General features: G+C 49.3%; 1 protein-coding gene across 3 annotated transcripts in view; it reads right to left on the bottom strand.

Annotated features, from left to right (window-relative positions):
* Window positions 1–17,424, bottom strand: part of LOC140394505 (meiosis regulator and mRNA stability factor 1-like) — a 56,297-nt gene extending 38,873 nt beyond the window's left edge. For 2 of the 3 annotated variants that reach the window (XM_072481835.1, XM_072481833.1), the window contains exons 1-4: window positions 17,290–17,424; window positions 8,294–8,507; window positions 5,778–6,446; window positions 3,412–3,580 (exon numbers count right to left, since the gene is read on the bottom strand). In XM_072481835.1, the coding sequence (XP_072337936.1) occupies window positions 3,412–3,580; window positions 5,778–6,446; window positions 8,294–8,446 (991 nt within the window). In that variant the 5' untranslated portion in view covers window positions 8,447–8,507; window positions 17,290–17,424. Of the gene's footprint in view, window positions 1–3,411; window positions 3,581–5,777; window positions 6,447–8,293; window positions 8,513–17,289 lie in introns of those variants that run through there. The other variant, XM_072481834.1, reaches the window with a different exon arrangement.
* Window positions 17,425–21,538: the final 4,114 nt, after the last annotated feature.

Below are 21,538 nucleotides of genomic sequence, written 5' to 3' on the forward strand. Positions count from 1 at the left end.
CTAGAGTCACAGACAGACTCTCTGCGATTGTGGCAAGGACTAAACAACATAACGGTCTACAAAGTGAAGCTGAGCAGTATCTCCGGCAGCAACGCACCCCGCCCCAATGAACTCAATGCATTCTATGCTCGGTTCGAGCAGGTAACCAACAATCCGCTGTTGAGTGCCTCAGCAGCCCATAACTCGCCCATACCCACCATTACAGCTTCTGAAGTTAGATTGGCCTTCCTGAAAGTGAACCCTCGAAAGGCGACGGGCCCGGACGGGATCCCTGGTCGTGCACTCCGAGCCTGCGCGGACCAGCTGGCAGAGGTATTCGCGGACATCTTTAACCTGTCCCTACTCCACTCAGAGGTCCCCATCTGCTTCATGAAGACCACCATTATACCGATGCCAAAGAAGAACCAGGCAACGTGCCTCAATGACGACCGTCCGGTGGCCCTGACTTCAGTTGTAACAAAGTGCTTTGAGAGGTTGATCATTAAGTGCATCACCTCCATACTCCCAGAACACCTTGATCCACTGCAATTCGCATACCATCGCAACTGGTCTACAGCAGATGCCATTTCCCTGGCCCTACACTCATCCCTGGCGCATCTCGACAACAAGGACTCCTACATTAGACTCCTATTTATTGACTACAGCTCCGCCTTCAACACCATAATCCCAGCCAAGCTCATATCAAAGCTCCAAAACCTAGGACTTAGCTCCCCACTCTGCAACTGGATCCTCTATTTTCTGACGAACAGACCACAATCAGTAAGAATGAACAACACCTCCTCCACAATAGTCCTCAACACCGGCGCCCCGCAAGGCTGCGTACTTAGCCCCTGTACACACATGACTGCGTGGCAAAAGTTGGTTCCAACTCCATCTACAAGTTTGCTGACGATACGACCATAGTGGGCCGGACTTTGAATAACGACGAGTCAGAATACAGGAGGGATATAGAGAACCTAGTGGAATGGTGCAGCGACAACAATCTCTCCCTCCATGCCAGCAAAACTAAAGAGCTGGTCATTGACTTCAGGAAGAAAAGTACTGTACCCACCCCTGTCAGCATCAACGGGGCCGAGGTGGAGATGGTTAGCAGTTTCAAATTCCTCGGGGTGCACATCTCCAAAAATCTGTCCTGGTCCACCCACGTCTATGCTACCACAAAGAAAGCACAACAGCGCCTATACTTCCTCAGGAAACTAAGGAAATTCGGCATGTCCACATTAACCTGTACCAACCTTTACAGATGCACCATAGAAAGCATCCTATTTGGCTGCATCACAGCCTGGGTATGGCAACTGCTCGGCCCAGGACCGCAAGAAACTTCAGAGAGTCGTGAACACCGCCCGGTCCATCACACGAACCTGCCTCCCATCCATTGACTCCATCTACACCTCCCGCTGCCGGAGAAAGCGGGCAGCATAATCAAAGATCCCTCCCACCCGGTTTACTCACTCTTCCAACTTCTTCCATTGGGCAGGAGATACAGAAGTCTGAGAACATGCACAAACAGACTCAAACAGCTTCTTCCCCGCTGTTACCAGACTCTTAATGACCCTCTTATGGACTGACCTCATTACTACACCCTGTCTGCTTCATCCGATGCTGGTGCTTATGTAGTTGCGTTGTATACCTTGTGTTGCCCTATTATGTATTTTCTTTTATTCCCTTTTCTTTCCATGGACTTAATGATCTGTTGAGCTGCTCGCAGAAAAATACTTTTCACTGTACCTCGGTACACGTGACAATAACACGTGACTGACACCAACAGACCAGACCATCCCCAAAGAGGTCAACGAAGTGGCAACTCCCCATTAATCACAAAGTCGACCACACCAGGTGCACGTCACTATCTGCAGCCATGAATGTGAACTTTCCAATTTCTTGGTGGGGGAAGTTTTAATGAGCATACATGACTTGCTGATGCAGGCAAAAAAGCTTCCCGACACTGTTCTTTGTTTAAAGTCCAAAGAACTTAATTGTTAAAGTTCAATATCCACTGGGAAAACTGACTTTTTGCCTCCCACAAAATTAAGTTGCCTCACGTTTCCCACAGCTGGCAGGACTGAAAGATTCCATCCACTATGGGGGCCCCCCAAATATTCCAGCAATAGTACTGAAGACTTGTGCTCCAGTTCCTCACTTGCCTGGATAAGTGCAGCTCCAACAACATTCGAAGCTTGACACCATCGAAGACAAAGCAGCCTGCTTGATTTGCACCCCATTCATAAGCATTCACTCCCTCTATTACTGACACACAGTAGCAGCCGTGTGCACCATATACAAGAGGCACTGCAAGAACTCACCAAGGCTCCTTAGACAGCACCTTCCAAACCCACAATCACTACCATCTAGAAGAACAAGAGCAGCAGATACCTCGGAACCTCTCCACCTGGAAGTTCCCCTCCAAATCACTCCCCATCCCAACTTGGAAATATATCGCTGTTCCTTCAGAGGCACTGTGTCAAATGCCTGGAACTTTCTCTTCCCCCACACACACACACACACACCTGTGGGTGGACAGATTGCAACAGTTCAAAAAGGCAGCTCACCACCACCTACTCGAGGGCAATTGGGGATGGACAATAAATGCTGGCCCAGTCAGCGAAGCCCACATCCCATAAAACTGAATTTTTAAAAACTATCTTTTCCATTTTAAAGCAATAATTAAGGGAATCTGATTGGTTTCTATTCTGCAGCACAACCGGACTCTTAGAACTACATTTTTTTTTTTTAAATTTAGAGTACCCAATTATTTTTTTGCGAATTAAGGGGCAATTTAGCATAGCCAATTCACCTAACCTGCACATCTTTTTGGGTTGTGGGGGTGAAACCCACGCAGACACTGGAGAATGTGCAAACTCACTCCACATGAACAGTGACCCAGGGCCGGGATTGGAACCGGGTGGGTCAGCCCTGCAGCCTCACAGCGCCGAGGTCCCAGGTTCGATCCTGGCTCTGGGTCAGTGTCCGTGTGGAGTTTGCACATTCTCCCTGTGTTCGTGTGGGTTTTGCCCCCATAATCCAAAGATGTGCAGGGTAAGTGGATTGGCCACGCTAAATTGCCCCTTAATTGGAAAAAATGAATTGGGTACTCTAAATTTATTTTTTTTAAACATTATTAAAATTGACTGCTCAATCTTCTTTAACCTGCTCCCAAGATAACTGATAGTAGTCAGTTTGTGATTCAATATCTTTGCAGAGGGCTGATCATAAGCAATGTAGCAAAGTCTCCTGAAGCTTGAAATACTTCATCTGACTGCTTCCCAAAATGTAATTAAACTTTGTTTTGGGGGGACGGGGGTGGTTTCAACGTAGATGTATACAATTATCTTTTTTTTTTAAAGAAGATGTTAATATCTATGGGAAAGAGTAATAAAGCATAAGTTAGGATAACATTCTAATCACACATACCATATTTTTGCGGCTGGAGACCCAAGCTTCCTGCTGTAATTGGTGGCTCTGAAGTTTGACCTTCCATTTGAACAGCATTACACAAAGACATGGGTACTGGAACAGGCTGAGCAGGAGGAGCAATATTTGGCCAAATCTTTGTTACGTCGATAACAGGGCGCCTGGGTGGCTGTAAAAAAATATTTTTTTTTTAAAAACAAACTCTGACATCTCTTCAGATTACATGCAAAGCAACCTGTTTTAATTTTAAGAAATTCATACAGAAGTATTATTTCTGCAAATAATCAGGCAATGGATATTCTCTGTCTAAGTTACATTATTCTATGCATTTCAACTTTTACAATACCGACAAAGTCAGTCATACTTGCAGAAAGAAGTTCGTATTTGAATATCAACTGCCAACTCTCGTTTGAAAGCACAATATTTGAAAATGATTTCACCAAATTATTTATCCAGTAATACAGTTCTGTATTAAAATGCATTTATCTTTTAACATGGCTCAGCACATATTGCATATTTAAGGGGAAAGTAATTACAGATCAGCTGACAAAGGCACCCATTGGGTGATTTTTCGAGGGGGTTGTCCTATATGGACACTTCTGAGAGCCAATTAAGCCAGATCCGTAGGGCCAATAGGAGGCAGTCCAACCCTGGAATTTCATGAGCACGACCAAGAGGGATGGGTGCTGCTATTCTAGCTAGGGGAACAAGAGGGTGCCTCGAGATGGAGACAACTTATGACTTTTTCATGTGTGAATCTAAAATGTGGCCACATCTGTCAGGCCATTTCTGGGGAGAGAAGCCACTCCAAATTGGGCATACTGGTGCAGCTGCAGCCCTCTGGCAGCAAACTACATGATGTACACTTGGAGCTGGACTGACTGGAATTCCTTCCCAGTTTCAAGTGAGGTTATCACACTTTGCTCCTGCACCTTTTTAGCATCCAATTGGAGATATATTGAATAAAAGTTTTAGTGCACTAGGCTCAGCACAGTGAATAGCGGCCAAAAGGTAAGGAAAAATAGGGCGGCACGGTGGCGCAGTGGTTAGTGCTGCTGCCTCACGGCGCGAGGTCCCAGGTTTGATCTCTGCTCTGGGTCACTGTCCGTGTGGAGTTTGCACATTCTCCCCGTGTTTGCGTGGGTTTCGCCCTCACAACCCAAAGATGTGCAGGGTAGGTGTATCGGCCACGCTAAATTGCCCTTTAATTGGAAAAAAATGAATTGGGTACTCTAAATTTATAAAGGTAAGAAAAAATGTCTCTGCAAGAGGTTACGCTGCAGACTGGTGCAGTGGGGAGGACATCTGGGACTGTACCGATGTGAAGTCACACAGAAGGGTTCTCGCAGCTAATTTCAATCCACCAGCAGTAGTCCCTAAAATGATCACTGGAATTTCTGGATCATGAAAGTTTAAAAGTATTTCAACATGGGTTCCCACTTTATGCCGGAATTTTCTGGCCGTTTCCGCCGGCGGGGTTCCCGATGGTGGGGATGCATACAACAGGAAACGCCGGCCAAGAGTGTGCCGCGAAACACACCGCGGGGGTGCGTGGAAAACCCCATCTGTAATTTCTGCTCGTTCCTACAAGACGTGCACATATGGACACCATCATTAGAATTGGATCAAGCTTGAACATAATGGCACCCCTACCCCGCTGGTTGAACTGCCTACTATTAACTCAACTGGGTTGATCAATACAATTGTACACTGATGTTTATTTTAGAATAGTGGAGAATAACATATGTGGGGGCCTGGGTGATAAAATGAGATTTCACAAAGGACACTGAATAGAATGCACACATTGGAGAAGGTGAGGAAACAAAAATTACCAATCAAAAGCAAGTATTTAATGTATACGGTATTACTATTTAGATGGGTACGGCTTGTGTATGATCCACACGTAACATTCATGTAATGAAGTGACTCTTTGGGGAGGCCAGATGATAATGTTCTCCCAGTGACAATTAAGGTGCAGCTGGGAGGAATGAGGCTTGACAGAACAGCAAAAATATGTGAAAATTGGGCTTTGATTGTGTTTTTTTTTTGCATAACAATATTGTTGATGTGACTATACTATTTTCTGTGCTATCATATTTTTCACATTTGCAACATCTTTTCTGACACAGTTAAGTGCCACAAATACATAAATACTCCATTGGTTACCTGCAGACTGCATAAATAATGCGAGGAGTTACACATGCTATAAAGATTAATATATCTCAGATAAGCTGAACATTCTGCTAGTGCAAACTAGTCAGCATTTTTAAATTGAATTCAAGCTTGAAGCTAAAGAATTGAATTTCTAAACATCCACTTTTCATTCTTATATCTTTGAATCAAACAAAATGTAAAATTATACTAACCTTGTTGAAACAATCATCACAGTAATGATGTGAACCTTTCAGAAACATAGGTGCCATGTGAAAATGTAAGGAGTTAGTGCAAACACGTTTAGGTAGCTCAGATTGATTCACACGATCTTCCAAGTGCCCACTAATCCCACCTGTGAGTTCCATGCAGGAAAAGAAGCTGGATGCATTGTAGCTCTGTTTCAGAGATGTTTGATTCTGCTTGTGGATACTGCTGTGGAAAGGTTGCAGCTGTTTGAAGAGATTGCCACAACAGGACAGATGCTGGGAAAGAGGTGGCTGAAGCTGATAACCAGAGACAACATTCTCGACACAGGGACCAGCTAAACGGTCATTAGTTACAGCCACCTTACAAGATTTTGATGAGTGGAAAGTAGGCCTTGCGCCTATCTGACATGTGACTGTTGCAGTATTTGTGTGTTCTAAAGCTCCAGCTTTTACAGAGTGAATGCAACCATCACCATTGGGAATTTGGAGGGGGCAAGAAGCCTCATTGCCACCATGAGGACAGCAGCTTACTTTAGTGCCAGTTGACTGCTGCTGTTGAAAGGCCTGAATGCCAGACGGTGGAGCACTTACAAATAAATTAGAAATAGCATGACAGGGGGGAGGTGGAAGATCCTTCAAATCTAACATGGGTTTGTTGCTCTCCATGCAATTTTTCTGAAAGAAAAGACAAAATACTTATGATTAGTATCTAAATTTCTGATACTGGTATGGTATACAACTATTGCTCCCAATACAAAATACACTTGTTACGTTTCACACACAAGTTATAGAATCTGCATTCGAAAATAATGCAGTCATTTCCTTTCACATGAGCAAAGATTGTTACAAAAGAATTCACACATACACAAAGTATTGATATTTACAATATTATGGAAACGATTGTAATTATTAATTATACTGTCCTACTTTAAATGTCCATAACAATTCACCATTTAGAGTCATAACAATTCAAAGTATCATTTACAAAGCAGAATATGCAACAATACAATGAAACCGAGATAACAGATTAGTTCATGTCAGGATTTCTTTATTTTGTTTCCTTTCATGTTAGGGCATTGCATTTGTATGCCAATGAATGAATGAATGAAAGAAATTAAATTAAATGAAAATCGCTTATTGTCACAAGTAGGCTTCAAATGAAGTTACTGTGAAAAGCCCCTAGTCACCACATTCCGGCGCCTGTTCGGGAAGGCTGGTAAGGGAATTGAACTGTGCTGCTGGCCTTTAAAAGCCAGCTTTTTAGCCCAGTGTGCTAAACCAGCCCAGAGTGTGCTAAACCAGCCCCAGAATGCACCTTGTTGCATTGGGGGGGGGGGGGAGAGTGAGACTATAATCAAAGGCCAACATTACAAAGGATTTTTCACTGCTTTCCCCGATTTTTAGCCATAGCAATTTTTAGAACTCTTGAGGTCTCATCTAAAGAGTCCCAAGTTCCGAAATATCTTTCTACGTTGTAGAGCCCCGACTCTGTAAAATAATTCTTTTCAGCGCAAATCATTATCGTACACAAATCATCTTGTGAGCATGTATCAATTTCCAAGCTTGGGCAGCAGTGCAGCCACTCAATAGCTCACATGTAAAAATATATTCTGACTAAAAGTACCCATTTCAAACTTCAGCTTTTGTTCCAGCAGATAGTACTATACGACAATTCATTCCCAACTTCTAACACAACTGCAGGTATTACACAAAATTCTGTAACCCACTAATTGAAATGGAGTGGCCAACATAAAATAAAATAAAAGTCAAGACCTAGAATTTCCTTGATTATGGTGAGGGTATTACTGTATTATGCTTGTGACAAGTGGAACGTTTGCTAAACAAAAACTGTTACACGGTGACAAACACTGCCCATAAATGGACAATGTCTCATGGAGGAGAACACTTACAATGACAAAACATTAATTTACACAGCGAAAGGAAACTCATTAGGTTTTCAAGAAAATTTCAGTGATGGGCAGCATGGCTAGGTGGTAGCACTGCAGCCTCACGGCGCCGAGGTCCCAGGTTCGATCCCAGCTCTGGGTCACTGTCCGTGTGGAGTTTGCACATTCTCCCCGTGTTTGCGTGGGTTTTGCCCCCACAACCCAAAGATGTGCAGGGTAGGTGGATTGGCCACACTAAATTGCCCCTTAATTGGAAAAATTAATTGGGTATTCTTAAATTTATTTTAAAAAAGAATTTCAGTGAAACCAATTGAAAATGATCCTAGTCAGTGTTGTAGGATATCTCATCCATTAAGTGAATTATAATCAACCATTGCTATTTTCTAACTGGAGTGTGCAACTTCAAAACATGCACTTGTAGGAAGTTAGATTATTTCTGAAATTACTCATTCAACAGGGTGTAATTAATACCAGGTTTGAGACTCTGCAATACACAACATGCAGCCTTGCTTGCACTGAATACAAAATCTTACCACTATATTTCAGAAGTAAATCTATTTGCTGTTACAATGACTGGAAAGTTAGTAAATATAATTGGCTGCAATGAGAATTTACCGTTTTGCTACTCGTCGGCAATATCTGTTCAACTGTTGAAAAGCAATTGGAGATTTTCCAGAGCCAAGGTTTGGAAAAGCTGCCATCATCGTCTGGTTGATTCAGCCATCCAGCTGGCCTACTGCAAGCGTTCTCCTTTCTGTTGCCATCCATTATATAGCTTTACATACTTCCTCAGCATCCTTTTATCTGTACTTCCTTTCATTCTTCCTTCCTGTACTTACAAAAATATAAGAAAATATTGTTCAGAAGGAAATGGTGAAGCAGCTGCATCAGCTTTTTGTCTTGCATTTAGCTTTTCCCAGTCTACACTACTTTCATCTACATAACACAAAGTTAGGACATGCAACAGCAAGTCAGCATTATTTGGTTAACTTCTTTACGTGGTTATTAGCACCACAAAGCAAATTAGTAACTAAGCACAGCTTACACACTCACAAAGAAACAATGGTACAAATTAGAGTTCCCCCCTCCCAGCCACAATGTTAGAATGCAAGATAGTTTTGTCCACAACAAGATAAACTTTTTTGACGTAGATGCGAAGTAACAAATGAAGTTAGTGAGACAACTAAATTTACTAGTGTGTCTATCAGGCAGTTAGATTATTTCTGAAATTACTCATTCAACAGGGTGTAATTAATACCAGGTTTGAGACTCTGCAATACACAACATGCAGTCTTTTTGTGATCTTTATTCAACAGATAAGAGCAGATCATATATTACTGCAGCCCAAGAGACACCAGCAGTTTTGCAACTTGAATCAATTATATCTCACATGTTCCCAGGGGTATATCATTGAAGCTGCTCATACGTCTACGTAACAATTAAAGTCACAAAAATACATTCTTAGCAATGGTGCATTGGTTCCTCACTGGATCATATTGAATAAAAGGGAGGCAGCCCTGCACAAGGCAAAACTAAAACTAATACACTTCTGTCCAAAGTACACTCATTAAAACAAAGACTACTCTTGGTTTCAGTTATCTTGTCACTGACATATTCTACGGTTAATGTTTTATTAGATTAAAGTCTGCTGATTCTTCTATTCTGTGTTTCTTGGTAGTCCAATCATTCAAACTGCTTGAGCAAAAGGCTGTTGATTGGTTGGCAAGTCGGCTGATTAGTCGAGGTGCTGCCATGGAAAATGCACCAGGCATTATTGTTCTCCATGCTTTTGCTTAATTCAAAAAAGGCTCAATGCCTGCAAAATGTTCTTTTTGTTTGCCAGTATCCCTTTTCTCATACAGTATAAATTGTTGTACCCGTTGAAATTTGGTATTCTTGCATCTGCCCTGACAAGTACAAAAAGAAAGTTTCGACAGCATGTCTCTTTTTTAAGCAATACTCAAGTTCTCTGGTTCCTTAAGCCTTTATTAGGTAGTAACCAGTGACCTGTTGACCCTTAGATTTACCGGTAAGCAAAGGATTCAATTATTCAAACATTTATTTCTCCAGTCAGCAATAAGCTGACATAACAAGGGTCTTTTTCCTTTTTTTAAATGCAGAGTGTGGCAATGGGTGGGAAGAATAGCATTGATGCCACCGGCCCCAAAGGCAGCTTTCTCTGTAGTATTGCTCAGAACGTAGTTTTTAAAAACTTGAAGGGCTGGATCTCACAACTTGGCACTGACAGGAGCCAACCAACAACTTTGTTTTTTTAAAGATCGGCGCACTATTTATAAAGGCCGCCCCGGTACACACATGCTAGAATGGGCCCGGAGCTCTTCCGGTGGGTCTGCCTCCCAGCGTGGGAGACCAGTCGTAATTAATGGTGGAATCGATAATCTAACGGGGGTGGTAAGGCATAAAGGCCTGATTATTAGATTCAAATTTATTACAATGGAATTCCCAACATTGAACGTTGGGATTCCCGTTACGTCGCTGCTGGGGACAAACGCAGCGAGACTCCGTGTTGGCGTAAAACATGATTTGGGCCTCTCGCAGGATTTTCCACTCCGTCTCCAAACCACATAGAAGAACGGGAGCGGAAAACCTCAGCCAAGGTTTTGGGGGCAACTTTGAAAATAACCCAAACTTTTAATTAACAGCTTTTGCGATGCATTATACAGGCATAAAATATGCTGTACCATTAACGCCTTCACATGTGTTAGTGCAGTTTTAATTGAAATTCTACACTTTTCTGGGGAGTTTGCCCAGACTATCTGGCGTAACGATGCTTTAATCCTGGCAAATTAACGGAGCTGAGCCAGGGTTGGGGGTATAGGAGTAACTTGTAGGCTGAAAAGATGATTGAAGAACTTTGAATGATTTGAAGAAAATGTAGGTGAGGAACCTACAGTCTATGCAAGTTAAGTCTGCAGAAGCAAAAGACTATATGTGCACGATATTAATAAAAGAAAGCCTGTTAATGAACCATGAAAATGTAAAGCTGTTTCATGAACTGGTTAAGGGTGCGATACTTTAATATAAAATTGGGTCATGCTGTGTTAAATATAATGCTGTTGCAAATCCAAATTATTGTAAGTTTTGTAATAATTAAGTTGCCAATCATATTACTGTTGCCTATGTAGAAATTATAAAAGAAAGCAGTTATTAAAATGTCAAATTATGTCCTTTAAATTCTTAACACCTTTTCAAGGTGACCTAAAAATGAAATGGTCCTTTAGCAATGTCGCATTCTTAATGATGTTCAAACTATGGCTGGATTTGTTTAATAGTGTTTGGTGTAGAACAATTCAAGAGCAGAATCAGGCATCAGAAATAAAACTAAACTTAACAAACATAACAAGGATTATGAATGGTAGACAGCAAAGTGGAATTGAGACCACAACCAGATCAGCTATGATCTTATTAAATGTCACAGCAGGTTCGAAGGCGTTTGAAGGGCTGAACTCCTGCTCCTAACACCTCCAGCAAAAACCACCTTTGTGAAAGACGGACCAGAGGAATTCCAGCGATCAGACCCACAGCCGACCAAGCCATCTTTGCGGGCAGTATACATGAATTTGGTGTATCCTCTTGTTTTATGAGGTAATATAAGGGTTAATTGTATTAATAAATATTGTTGAATTGTGGTTTGCTTCCTCATAAATAAAGACACCCCTCGGTAAAACGTTTGAATAAATAAATTGGTCGTAGGTACCGGAGGTTTTACAGGTACAACTCATTCATCGTAATTCATAGAAGTTACAATGTTCTCATTGAATTTCACTTTTTTCTGCTCCATGCTCCTCATGTTTACAATCTTTTTCCATGACAACATAATGGGTAAGGTCAGCCATGACAGGGCAACATCAGAACTCTTTGGAATCCTCAGTGGGTCAAACAGGGATGTGTTCTGGCACTGACACTCTTTTGGTATATTCTTCCCTTTATTGCTCCCATATGCCTTCAGGTCATCTACTAAGGGTATCTATTTACATACCAGAACTGATGGAAGGTTGTAATGTCTTGTCTGCCTGAAATCCAAGATAAAGGCACACCAAGTCCTTATCAGGGATTTGCTCCATGCCGCACTAGCATTTGATACAAAGGAACCCTTTCAGCAGTAAATGAACAGACTCTCTCATGTCTTGGTATGCCCATCAGAATCAGAAGACAAATGTCATAGTCCAGGATGTTGTCATACTGCCATGTTTCAGCATTGACAATGAGAATCTGGAGATTGTGGATAGCTTCAAAACTCTCAGTTCCACAATCACTAGCAATCTGTCACTTGATGCTGAAATCAATGTACACATTGCATCTGTTATGTCCAACCTGACTGACAACACCAATCTACAAATCTACCATGCCTGCATCCTCAACACACTCCTGTACAACAGGTCTTAGGCAGGAGAAAAGACTGAACAATTTCCGCCTTTGCTGTCTCAGACATATCCTTGGCATTCATTGGCAGGACAAGATCACCAACTCAGTGTGTTACTTCCATCAGAGAGCATTCATTTCCAAGTCAACAATGTCTGTTCTGGCTTGGCCACGTTCATTGGATTTACAGCCATCATCTATCCAAAGACCTTCTGCACAGTGAACTTGCCACTGGGTCATGACCTCTTGAGCATCCATACCTCCAGCACAAGAACACCTGCAAGCAAGATATGAAGGTGGCAGACAGTACCTGATAACTGGGAGACAGTCGCTCATGGCCTTGATCTCTGGAGGTTGACTGTTTGGAAGGGCATTGGAAGAAGCGATCAGAAACAATCAGCTCAGCTGGCTATGAATGCCCAAGAAAACAGAGGCCAGCGAATCATGCATCTTTTCAGCAAACGAGCCACAACTGGGTGAACAGCGTTGACCACCATGTTACAAACGGGACAGAAGAATGGCATTGGTCCCAAAATAATTTTTTTTTAAACAGATTTTAAGCAATTAGAGGCAGTAAAGAGTGGAGGTGAACAAAAGAACAGTTTAAAGGTGGAGATTAAATGCTAATTTCCTATGTCTCTGATGAAATGAAACAATTCTCTTGCAGGGCCAGGCAACCCAGTGATTCTAACGCACCGTAACGACATTTACACCAGAACCCAAGCTATAGTAAAGTGGTACTCAAGCAGAGAGCTGCAAACTACACTCTGCTGTTTGTGGTTGACCCATTTGTACTCACTTTGTTTGTCGGAAGACCAAAGCAAAATGCACTTCTGTTCTCAAGAATCATGAAAGACTGACGTATCAGAGTGACTGGCTTTATAGAGATTTGGTTGTATGTTTCATAACATGCACTTGGTACAAATGCAAATTAATCACATACAATGTTTGCATATCACTATTGAGAAATCAAAAAAGAGAATTACTCACTGGGCCGCAGCCCATATGTGCACAAAACTATGGATCTTGATTAAGTTACAGATGCAAGAAATATAATACAAACAAAAAGAATAAATGTATTTGTAACTCCAAATCACTTTTTTAAATTTCACACTATTTTCACTTCGATTTTGCATTCTTTTCACGTTCTGATTTTTTTTTACTTGCATTGATACTGGCTACAATTTTTAGGTGAACATTCTGAGCAGATTCGTCAACCAAGTTCATTAATCCAATCAAGAATAAATAAATCATCAGAAGAAGTCTTCTGACAAATGGTTTAACTGATCCTGCTGCAGAAAGTGAGTGAACTTGGAACATGTCAGCAACGCAGTTATAACTAGTCGTGGCTCTCTAATATCTCTCTAGAACAATAGTAAAAATACTCTTAGTTCAATAGCCATTTGTTCACAAGACACAATTATACTCGAAGACTCTCGGCAATACTGTCATCCCGTAACATCAAATATGATCTTCAAAGGAGGGCTGATACACCATAAATTAACTGTGAGCTTTCTACTACACAAATTCAGAAGTACATCAAATCTATGGGTTCTATTTTAAGGAAGATCAGGGAGTTCTCCCCAGTGTCCTGATCAACATTTATCCCTCAACCAACATGACTAAAACATACAGATAAAAGGAAAAAACCCTCAACCATACCTCCTCACACCCTACTTCCTATAAGGACCCCATTCCACAATCCTAGTTTCTCCATCTCATCTGCTCTGATGATCCTACATTCCATAACAGCACTTCTGACAGATATTCCTTTTTCCTCAGCCAAGGATTCTCCCTCATTATGGTTGACAGGGCCCTCAACCATGTTTGATCCATTTCTGCCCTCACCCCTTCCCCTCAGCACCATGATACGGTTCTCCTCGTCCTCACTTTCCACCCCACCAGCTTCTGAATTCAAAGAATCACCCATTACCATTTCTGCCAACTCCAGCATGATACCAAACACATCACCCCTCAGCTGTCCCATCAGCACTCCAAGGAGACTGTTCCCTGTGACAATTTGGTCCACTTCTCTATCATGGCCAACATCTCATCCCCTCCCCATGCAATTGCAGGTGTAACACCTGACCCTTTACCTCCTCACTGCCCAAGGCCCCATACACTCCTTCCAGGTGAAGCAGTGATTTACTTGTACATTCAATTTATTGTACTGTATTCGCTGCTCCCAATGTGATCTCCTCTACATTGGGGAGGCTAAACAGTCTGGGTCACTGCTTTGCAGTGGCTGGTTTAGCACAGTGGGCTAAACAGCTGGCTTGCAATGTAGAACAAGGCCAGCAGCGCAGGTTCAATTCCCGTGCCGGCCTCCCCGAACAGGCGCCAGGAATGTGGTGACGAGGGACTTTTCACAGTAACTTAGGGGCTAGTTTAGCACAGGGCTAAATCGCTGGCTTTGAAAGCAGACCAAGGCAGGCCAGCAGCACGGTTCAATTCCTGTACCAGCCTCCCCGAACAGGCGCCGGAATGTGGCGACTAGGGACTTTTCACAGTAACTTCATTGGAGCCTACTTGTGACAATAAGCGATTATTATTATCTTCTTCTGTTGACAAGCATGACCTCGACCTTCCTGTCACTTTCCATTTCAATTCGCCGTCTTGCTCTCATCTCTGTCCTCGACCTGCTGCAATGTCCCAGTGAAGCCCAGCACTAGCTGGAGGAACAGTACCTCATCTTCCCATTAGGCACATTAATCTTCTGGATTCAACACTGACTTCAACAAATTTAGTCCATGAACCATGTCCACCAAATTTCTCCTACTCTTATCGCCTGTCATTGGCATTTGGAAGGATTTGCAGATTGACAATCAACCTATTTGGCTGCATTATGAAAGCAACTTCCTTGGCCATTAAGCCTTGGGTTGGGACTGGAACACCTTCGGACTTAGAGACAAGGGCGCTACCACTGCACCACAATATCCATCGAGTGCCATTAAATTTATTTTCTTTACATTCAAATTTCCCCATGTCTGCGTAGGTTTCCTTCCACTGGTCCCGAAAGACGTGTTTGTGAGGTGAATTGGACATTCTGAATTCTCCCTGAATGTGCCCAAACAGGTGCCGGAGTGTGGCGACTAGGGGATTTTCACAGTAACTTCACTGCAGTGTTAATGTAAGCCTACTTGTGACACTAATAAAGATTATTATTATTTGAATTTGGCAGGACTACATTTGTGCATAAACAAGTCACATTTAGTTGTTACATGTTAGCACAGTAACATATCTGATTGCTCAGTGTGTTAATCAGATACCACGGTTCACTCCTATTAGGACACAATTTGACCTCCAGTGACCTGGTTGCCTATTGTCAAATATGAATGCAGCTACTGTCCTGATCATCAACGAAGTAGGTAGAGACGACAGAAACTGACAACAGCAGAAATCTCAACCGCATACCATCTATATAATTACTTTTAGGCAAATGTCTCCAGTAAGAATTGTCTTGGTCATAGCAGTATACAGCACAGAAAGAGTCTCACTGGCCCATCATGTATGCACTGACCATCAAGTACCTATCCTAATCTCATTTTCCAGCATTTGGTTCATGGCCTTACATACTATGGTGTTTCAAGTGCTCATCTAAATGCTCATTTCAATTTTATTTAATGTTTCCTTAATTGTTGTGAGGGTTCCCGTCTCTACCACCCTTACAGGCAGAGTTACAGATTCCCACCACCCTCTAGGTGAAACAGTGTTTCCTCAATCCCCTGCCCCTTACCTTAAATCTATGCCCTACTAATGGGAAAGATTTCTCCCTATCTACCCTGTATATAATCCCTCATAATTTTGTGCACTGTAATCAAATCCCCCTCAGCCGTCTCTGCCCTAAGAAAAATAATCCCAGTCTAACCAGCCTCTCTTCATAGCTGTGGCACAGTGGTTCGCATGGCTGCCTCAGAGCACGAGGGACCTGGGTTCAATTCCGGCTGTGTGTGACTGTGTGGAGTTTGCACGTTCTCCCTGTGTCTGCGTGGGTTTCCTCCGGATGCTCCAGTTTCCTCCCTACAGTCCAAAGATGTGTAGGTTAGGTGGATCGGCCATGATAAATTGCCCCTTAGTGCAAAGAAGTGCACAGGTTAGGTGTGTTGGCCATGATAGTGCGACAGAATGGTCCTCGGTAGAGTGCTCTTTTGGAGGGTCGGTGAAGACTCAATGGGCTGAATGACCTCCTTCTGCACTGGAGGGTTTCTATGGAAACGCTTCAGTCCAACCAACATCCTGGTGAATCTCCTCTGCATCCTTTCTAGCGCAATCACATCCTTCCTCCAGTGCGGCGACCACACAGTACACTAGCTGTACATTTTATACAGCTCCATCATAACCACCCGGCTCTTAGAAGTACAATTCGAAAAGGAATCAGCTACACTTTGATTCTTTGACCATTATTCATGTATTAACCGTGGCAGATAGACTATGCAACTACATAAGATATCACAATTGAGCCTCATCCAGTCCTCGTTAGAGATCCACATATGCTTTCCAGCACTGGTCACAGGACACCTCTGGGAAGGAAGAGACAACAATCCTGGCCAATCTTCCTTCTCTAACCCAAGGGGAAAATCTGCAAATTCAGCAGACGTTCGCAATCAAACCTAGGCAGTTCCCAACCTGTACAGCCAAGGAGGGGGGACTCAATAGGTACAGATTTCTTGGGAGCACCCATCGACAATGAAACACTGCTAGAGGTTTGGGCGAGCGATGAGGCTGAATTTATTTCTGTGATGTCCCTGCATAAAACAGTGTGCAACAAGGACCTGACAAAGCTCAACTGCATCCCCCGATTTATGCAATTCATAACAGGGGGGGGGGGGGATAAATGGGCCAAGATTCATTTCTGAGGTCAGGATTGCAAAAAGATAAGCAAACCACAGGCGATGAAAGGAAGGTGTTTATATGTCTGAAAGGACATCTTTGCAATGAGTGCAGTTTGACACACACCACATACTCACACACACATAGACAGAGCTGTAAACGGGCGGTGCAGACAGGCTGGGCCCCGGGGTAGGACCATCTCTGACCCCACACTATCACCCCCCCCCCCCCCCCCCCCCAATCTCCATCCCCACCCGCGGCCGGCGGGGTTTACGATCGGGCCTTTCTCGCCCACAGACAGAAACCGAAACCCTTTGACGCAGAAACATTTGTTGACTTCCCCGAGCGGGAAGATGCTCGGCGCTGAAGGGCGGCCTGGCCGCAGGGACGGTGGTTACCTGCTTCAGCCGCCCGACATTCCCGCTGTCCCTCTCTCCGCCCCTCACTCACTCCACCTCCGCCCCTCTCCCTCACTCACTCCCTCCCTCCCGCGCTCGCCGCCTCCGCACCAGTTGCCGCAAAGCGGGTCGCTGTCGCGAAGCGCGGAGACGGGGTTTCTCAGGCTGAGCGGCAGGGGCCTCGCTGGCGGTTGGTGGGAGCGCGAGAGTCAGAGGAGGGGGGTGGGGGGAATGGGAGGGGGAGTGGGAGGGGTGGGGAGTGGAGTGGGGGGGTGGGGGAGGGGGGGAGTGGGAGGGGTGGGGGGGAGTGGGAGGGGTGGGGGGGAGTGGGAGGGGTGGGGAGGGGGGTTGAGGGGGGTGGGGGGGAATGGGAGGGGAGTGGGGGGGGGAATGGGAGGGGGTGGGGGAATGGGAGGGGGGTGGGGGAATGGGAGGGGGGGAATGGGAGGGGGGTGGGGGGGGAATGGGAGGGGGTGGGGGGGGAATGGGAGGGGGTGGGGGGGGGGAATGGGGGGGGGGAAATGGGGGTTGGAGAATGGGAGGGGGGATGGGAGGGGGGGGAATGGGAGGGGGGGGGGGATGGGAGGGGGGGGGGAGGGGGGGTGGGGGGGGAATGGGAGGGGGGGTGGGGGGGGAATGGGAGGGGGGGTGGGGGGGGAATGGGAGGGGGGTGGGGGGGGAATGGGAGGGGGGGTGGGGGGGGAATGGGAGGGGGGGTGGGGGGGGGATGGGAGGGGGGGTGGGGGGGGAATGGGAGGGGGTGGGGGGGAAATGGGAGGGGGTGGGGGGGAAATGGGAGGGGGGGTGGGGGGGGAATGGGAGGGGGGGTGGGGGGGGAATGGAGGGGGGGTGGGGGGGTAATGGGAGGGGGGGTGGGGGGGGAATGGGAGGGGGGTGGGGGGGGAATGGGGGTTGGGGAATGGGAGGGGGGGTGGGGGGGGAATGGGGGTTGGGGAATGGGAGGGGGGGTGGGGGGGGGATGGGGGTTGGGGAATGGGAGGGGGGGTGGGGGGGAATGGGAGGGGGGTGGGGGGGGAATGGGGGTTGGGGAATGGGAGGGGGGGTGGGGGGGGGAATGGGAGGGGGGGTGGGGGGGAATGGGAGGGGGGGTGGGTGGGGGGGGGAATGGGAGGGGGGGGTGGGGGGGGGGGGGGGAATGGGAGGGGGGGTGGGGGGGGGAATGGGAGGGGGGAGGGGGGGTGGGGGGGGGAATGGGAGGGGGGAGGGGGGGTGGGGGGGGAATGGGGGTTGGGGAATGGGTGGGGGGGGAATGGGAGGGGGGGTGGGGGGGGGAATGGGAGGGGGGGTGGGGGGGGGAATGGGAGGGGGGGTGGGGGGGGGAATGGGAGTGGGGGGGGGGGAATGGGAGTGGGGGGGGGGGAATGGGAGTGGGGGGGAATGGGAGGGGGGGTGGGGGGGGAATGGGAGTGGGGGGGGGGAATGGGAGTGGGGGGGGGAATGGGAGGGGGGGTGGGGGGGGAATGGGAGGGGGGTGGGGGGGGAATGGGAGGGGGGGTGGGGGGGAATGGGAGTGGGGGGGGAGTGGGGGGGGGAATGGGAGTGGGGGGGGAGTGGGGGGGGGAATGGGAGTGGGGGGGGGAATGGGAGTGGGGGGGGAATGGGAGGGGGGGTGGGGGGGGGGAATGGGAGGGGGGGTGGGGGGGGGAATGGGAGGGGGGGTGGGGGGGGGAATGGGAGGGGGGGTGGGGGGGGGAATGGGAGGGGGGGGTGGGGGGAGGGGGAGGGGGGGGGGAGGGGTGGGGGGAGGGGAGGGGGGGTGGGGGGGTGGGGGGAGGGGAGGGGGGTGGGGGGGGAATGGGAGGGGGTGGGGGGGGAATGGGAGGGGGTGGGGGGGGGTGGGGGGGGTAGGGGGGGTGGCGGGGGAATGGGTGGGGGGGGGAATGGGAGGGGGGGTGGGGGGGGAATGGGAGGGGGGGTGGGGGGGGGAATGGGAGGGGGTGGGGGGGGAATGGGAGGGGGGGGGGAATGGGGGGGGGGAATGGGAGGGGGGGAATGGGGGGGGTGGGTGGGGGGGAATGGGGGGGGTGGGAGGGGAGGGTGGGTGGGGGGGGGAATGGGGGGGTGGGAGGGGGGGTGGGTGGGTGGGGGGGGGGTGGGGGGGGGAATGGGAGGGGGGGGTGGGGGGGAATGGAGGGGGGGGTGGGGGGGGAATGGGAGGGGGGGGTGGGGGGGGAATGGGAGGGGGGGGGTGGGGGGGGAATGGGAGGGGGGGGTGGGGGGAATGGGAGGGGGGGTGGGGGGGGAATGGGAGGGGGGGTGGGGGGGAATGGGAGGGGGGGGGAATGGGAGGGGGGGTGGGGGGGGAGGGGGGGTGGGGGGGGGAATGGGAGGGGGGTGGGGGGGGGAATGGGAGGGGGGGTGGGGGGGGGGTGGGGGGGGAATGGGAGGGGGGTGGGGGGGGGAATGGGAGGGGGGGTGGGGGGGGAATGGGGTGGGGGGGGAATGGGAGGGGGGGTGGGGGGGGAATGGGAGGGGGGGTGGGGGGGGGAATGGGGGGGGGGGTGGGGGGGGAATGGGAGGGGGTGTGGGGGGAAATGGGTGGGGGGTGGGGGGAAATGGGTGGGGGGTGGGGGGAAATGGGTGGGGGGTGGGGGGAAATGGGTGGGGGGTGGGGGGAATGGGTGGGGGGGAAATGGGTGGAAATGGGTGGGGGGTGGGTGGAAATGGGAGTGGGGGGGAAATGGGTGGGGGGTGGGGGGAAATGGGTGGGGGGTGGGGGGAAATGGGAGGGGGGTGGGGGGAATGGGAGGGGGGTGGGGGGAATGGGAGGGGGGTGGGGGGGGAATGGGAGGGGGGGTGGGGGGGGAATGGGAGGGGGGTGGGGGGGAATGGGAGGGGGGGTGGGGGGGAATGGGAGGGGGTGTGGGGGGGGGAATGGGAGGGGGTGTGGGGGGGAATGGGAGGGGGGGTGGGGGGGAATGGGAGGGGGGTGGGGGGGAATGGGAGGTGGTGTGGGGGGGAATGGGAGGTGGTGTGGGGGGGAATGGGAGGGGGGTTGGGGGGGAATGGGAGGGGGGTTGGGGGGGAATGGGAGGGGGGTTGGGGGAGGGGGGTTGGGGGGGAATGGGAGGGGGGTTGGGGGGGAATGCGAGGGGGGTTGGGGGAGAATGGGAGGGGGGTTGGGGGGGAATGGGAGGGGGGTTGGGGGGGAATGCGAGGGGGGTTGGGGGGGAATGGGAGGGGGGTTGGGGGGGAATGGGAGGGAATGGGAGGGGGTTGGGGGGAATGGGAGAGGGGTTGGGGGGAATGGGAGGGGGGTTGGGGGGGAATGGGAGGGGGGTTGGGGGGGAATGGGAGGGGGGTTGGCGGGGAATGGGAGGGGGGTTGGGGGGGAATGGGAGGGGGGTGGGGGGGTAGGGGGAATGGGAGGGGGTGTGGGGGGGAATGGGAGGGGTGTGGGGGGGAATGGGAGGGGGAGTGGGGGGGAATGGGAGGGGGAGGGGGAGTGGGGGGGAATGGGAGGGGGGTTGGGGGGGAATGGGAGGGGGGTTGGGGGGGAATGGGAGGGGGGTTGGGGGGGAATGGGAGGGGGGTTGGGGGGAATGGGAGGGGGGTTGGGGGGAATGGGAGGGGGGTTGGGGGAGAATGGGAGGGGGGTGGGGGGAATGGGAGGGGGGTGGGGGGGAATGGGAGGGGGTGTGGGGGGGAATGGGAGGGGGGTGGGGGGGAATGGGAGGGGGGTGGGGGGGAATGGGAGGGGGTGTGGGGGGGAATGGGAGGGGGTGTGGGGGGGAATGGGAGGGGGTTGGGGGGAATGGGAGGGGGGTTGGGGGGGAATGGGAGGGGGGGTTGGGGGGGAATGGGAGGGGGGTTGGGGGGGAATGGGAGGGGGGTTGGGGGAGAATGGGAGGGGGTTGGGGGAGAATGGGAGGGGGGTTGGGGGGGAATGCGAGGGGGGTTGGGGAGAATGGGAGGGGGGTTGGGGGGGAATGCGAGGGGGGTTGGGGGGGAATGGGAGGGGGGTTGGGGGGGAATGGGAGGGGGGTTGGGAGGGAATGGGAGGGGGTTGGGGGGGAATGGGAGAGGGGTTGGGGGGGAATGGGAGGGGGGTTGGGGGGGAATGGGAGGGGGGTTGGGGGGGAATGGGAGGGGGGTTGGCGGGGAGTGGGAGGGGGGTTGGGGGGGAATGGGAGGGGGGTTGGGGGGGAATGGGAGGGGGGTTGGGGGGGAATGGGAGGGGGGTGGGGGGGTAGGGGGAATGGGAGGGGGTGTGGGGGGGAATGGGAGG

Source organism: Scyliorhinus torazame, chromosome 17, assembly GCF_047496885.1.
Source record: "Scyliorhinus torazame isolate Kashiwa2021f chromosome 17, sScyTor2.1, whole genome shotgun sequence".
NCBI classification, from domain to species: Eukaryota; Metazoa; Chordata; class Chondrichthyes; order Carcharhiniformes; family Scyliorhinidae; genus Scyliorhinus; species Scyliorhinus torazame.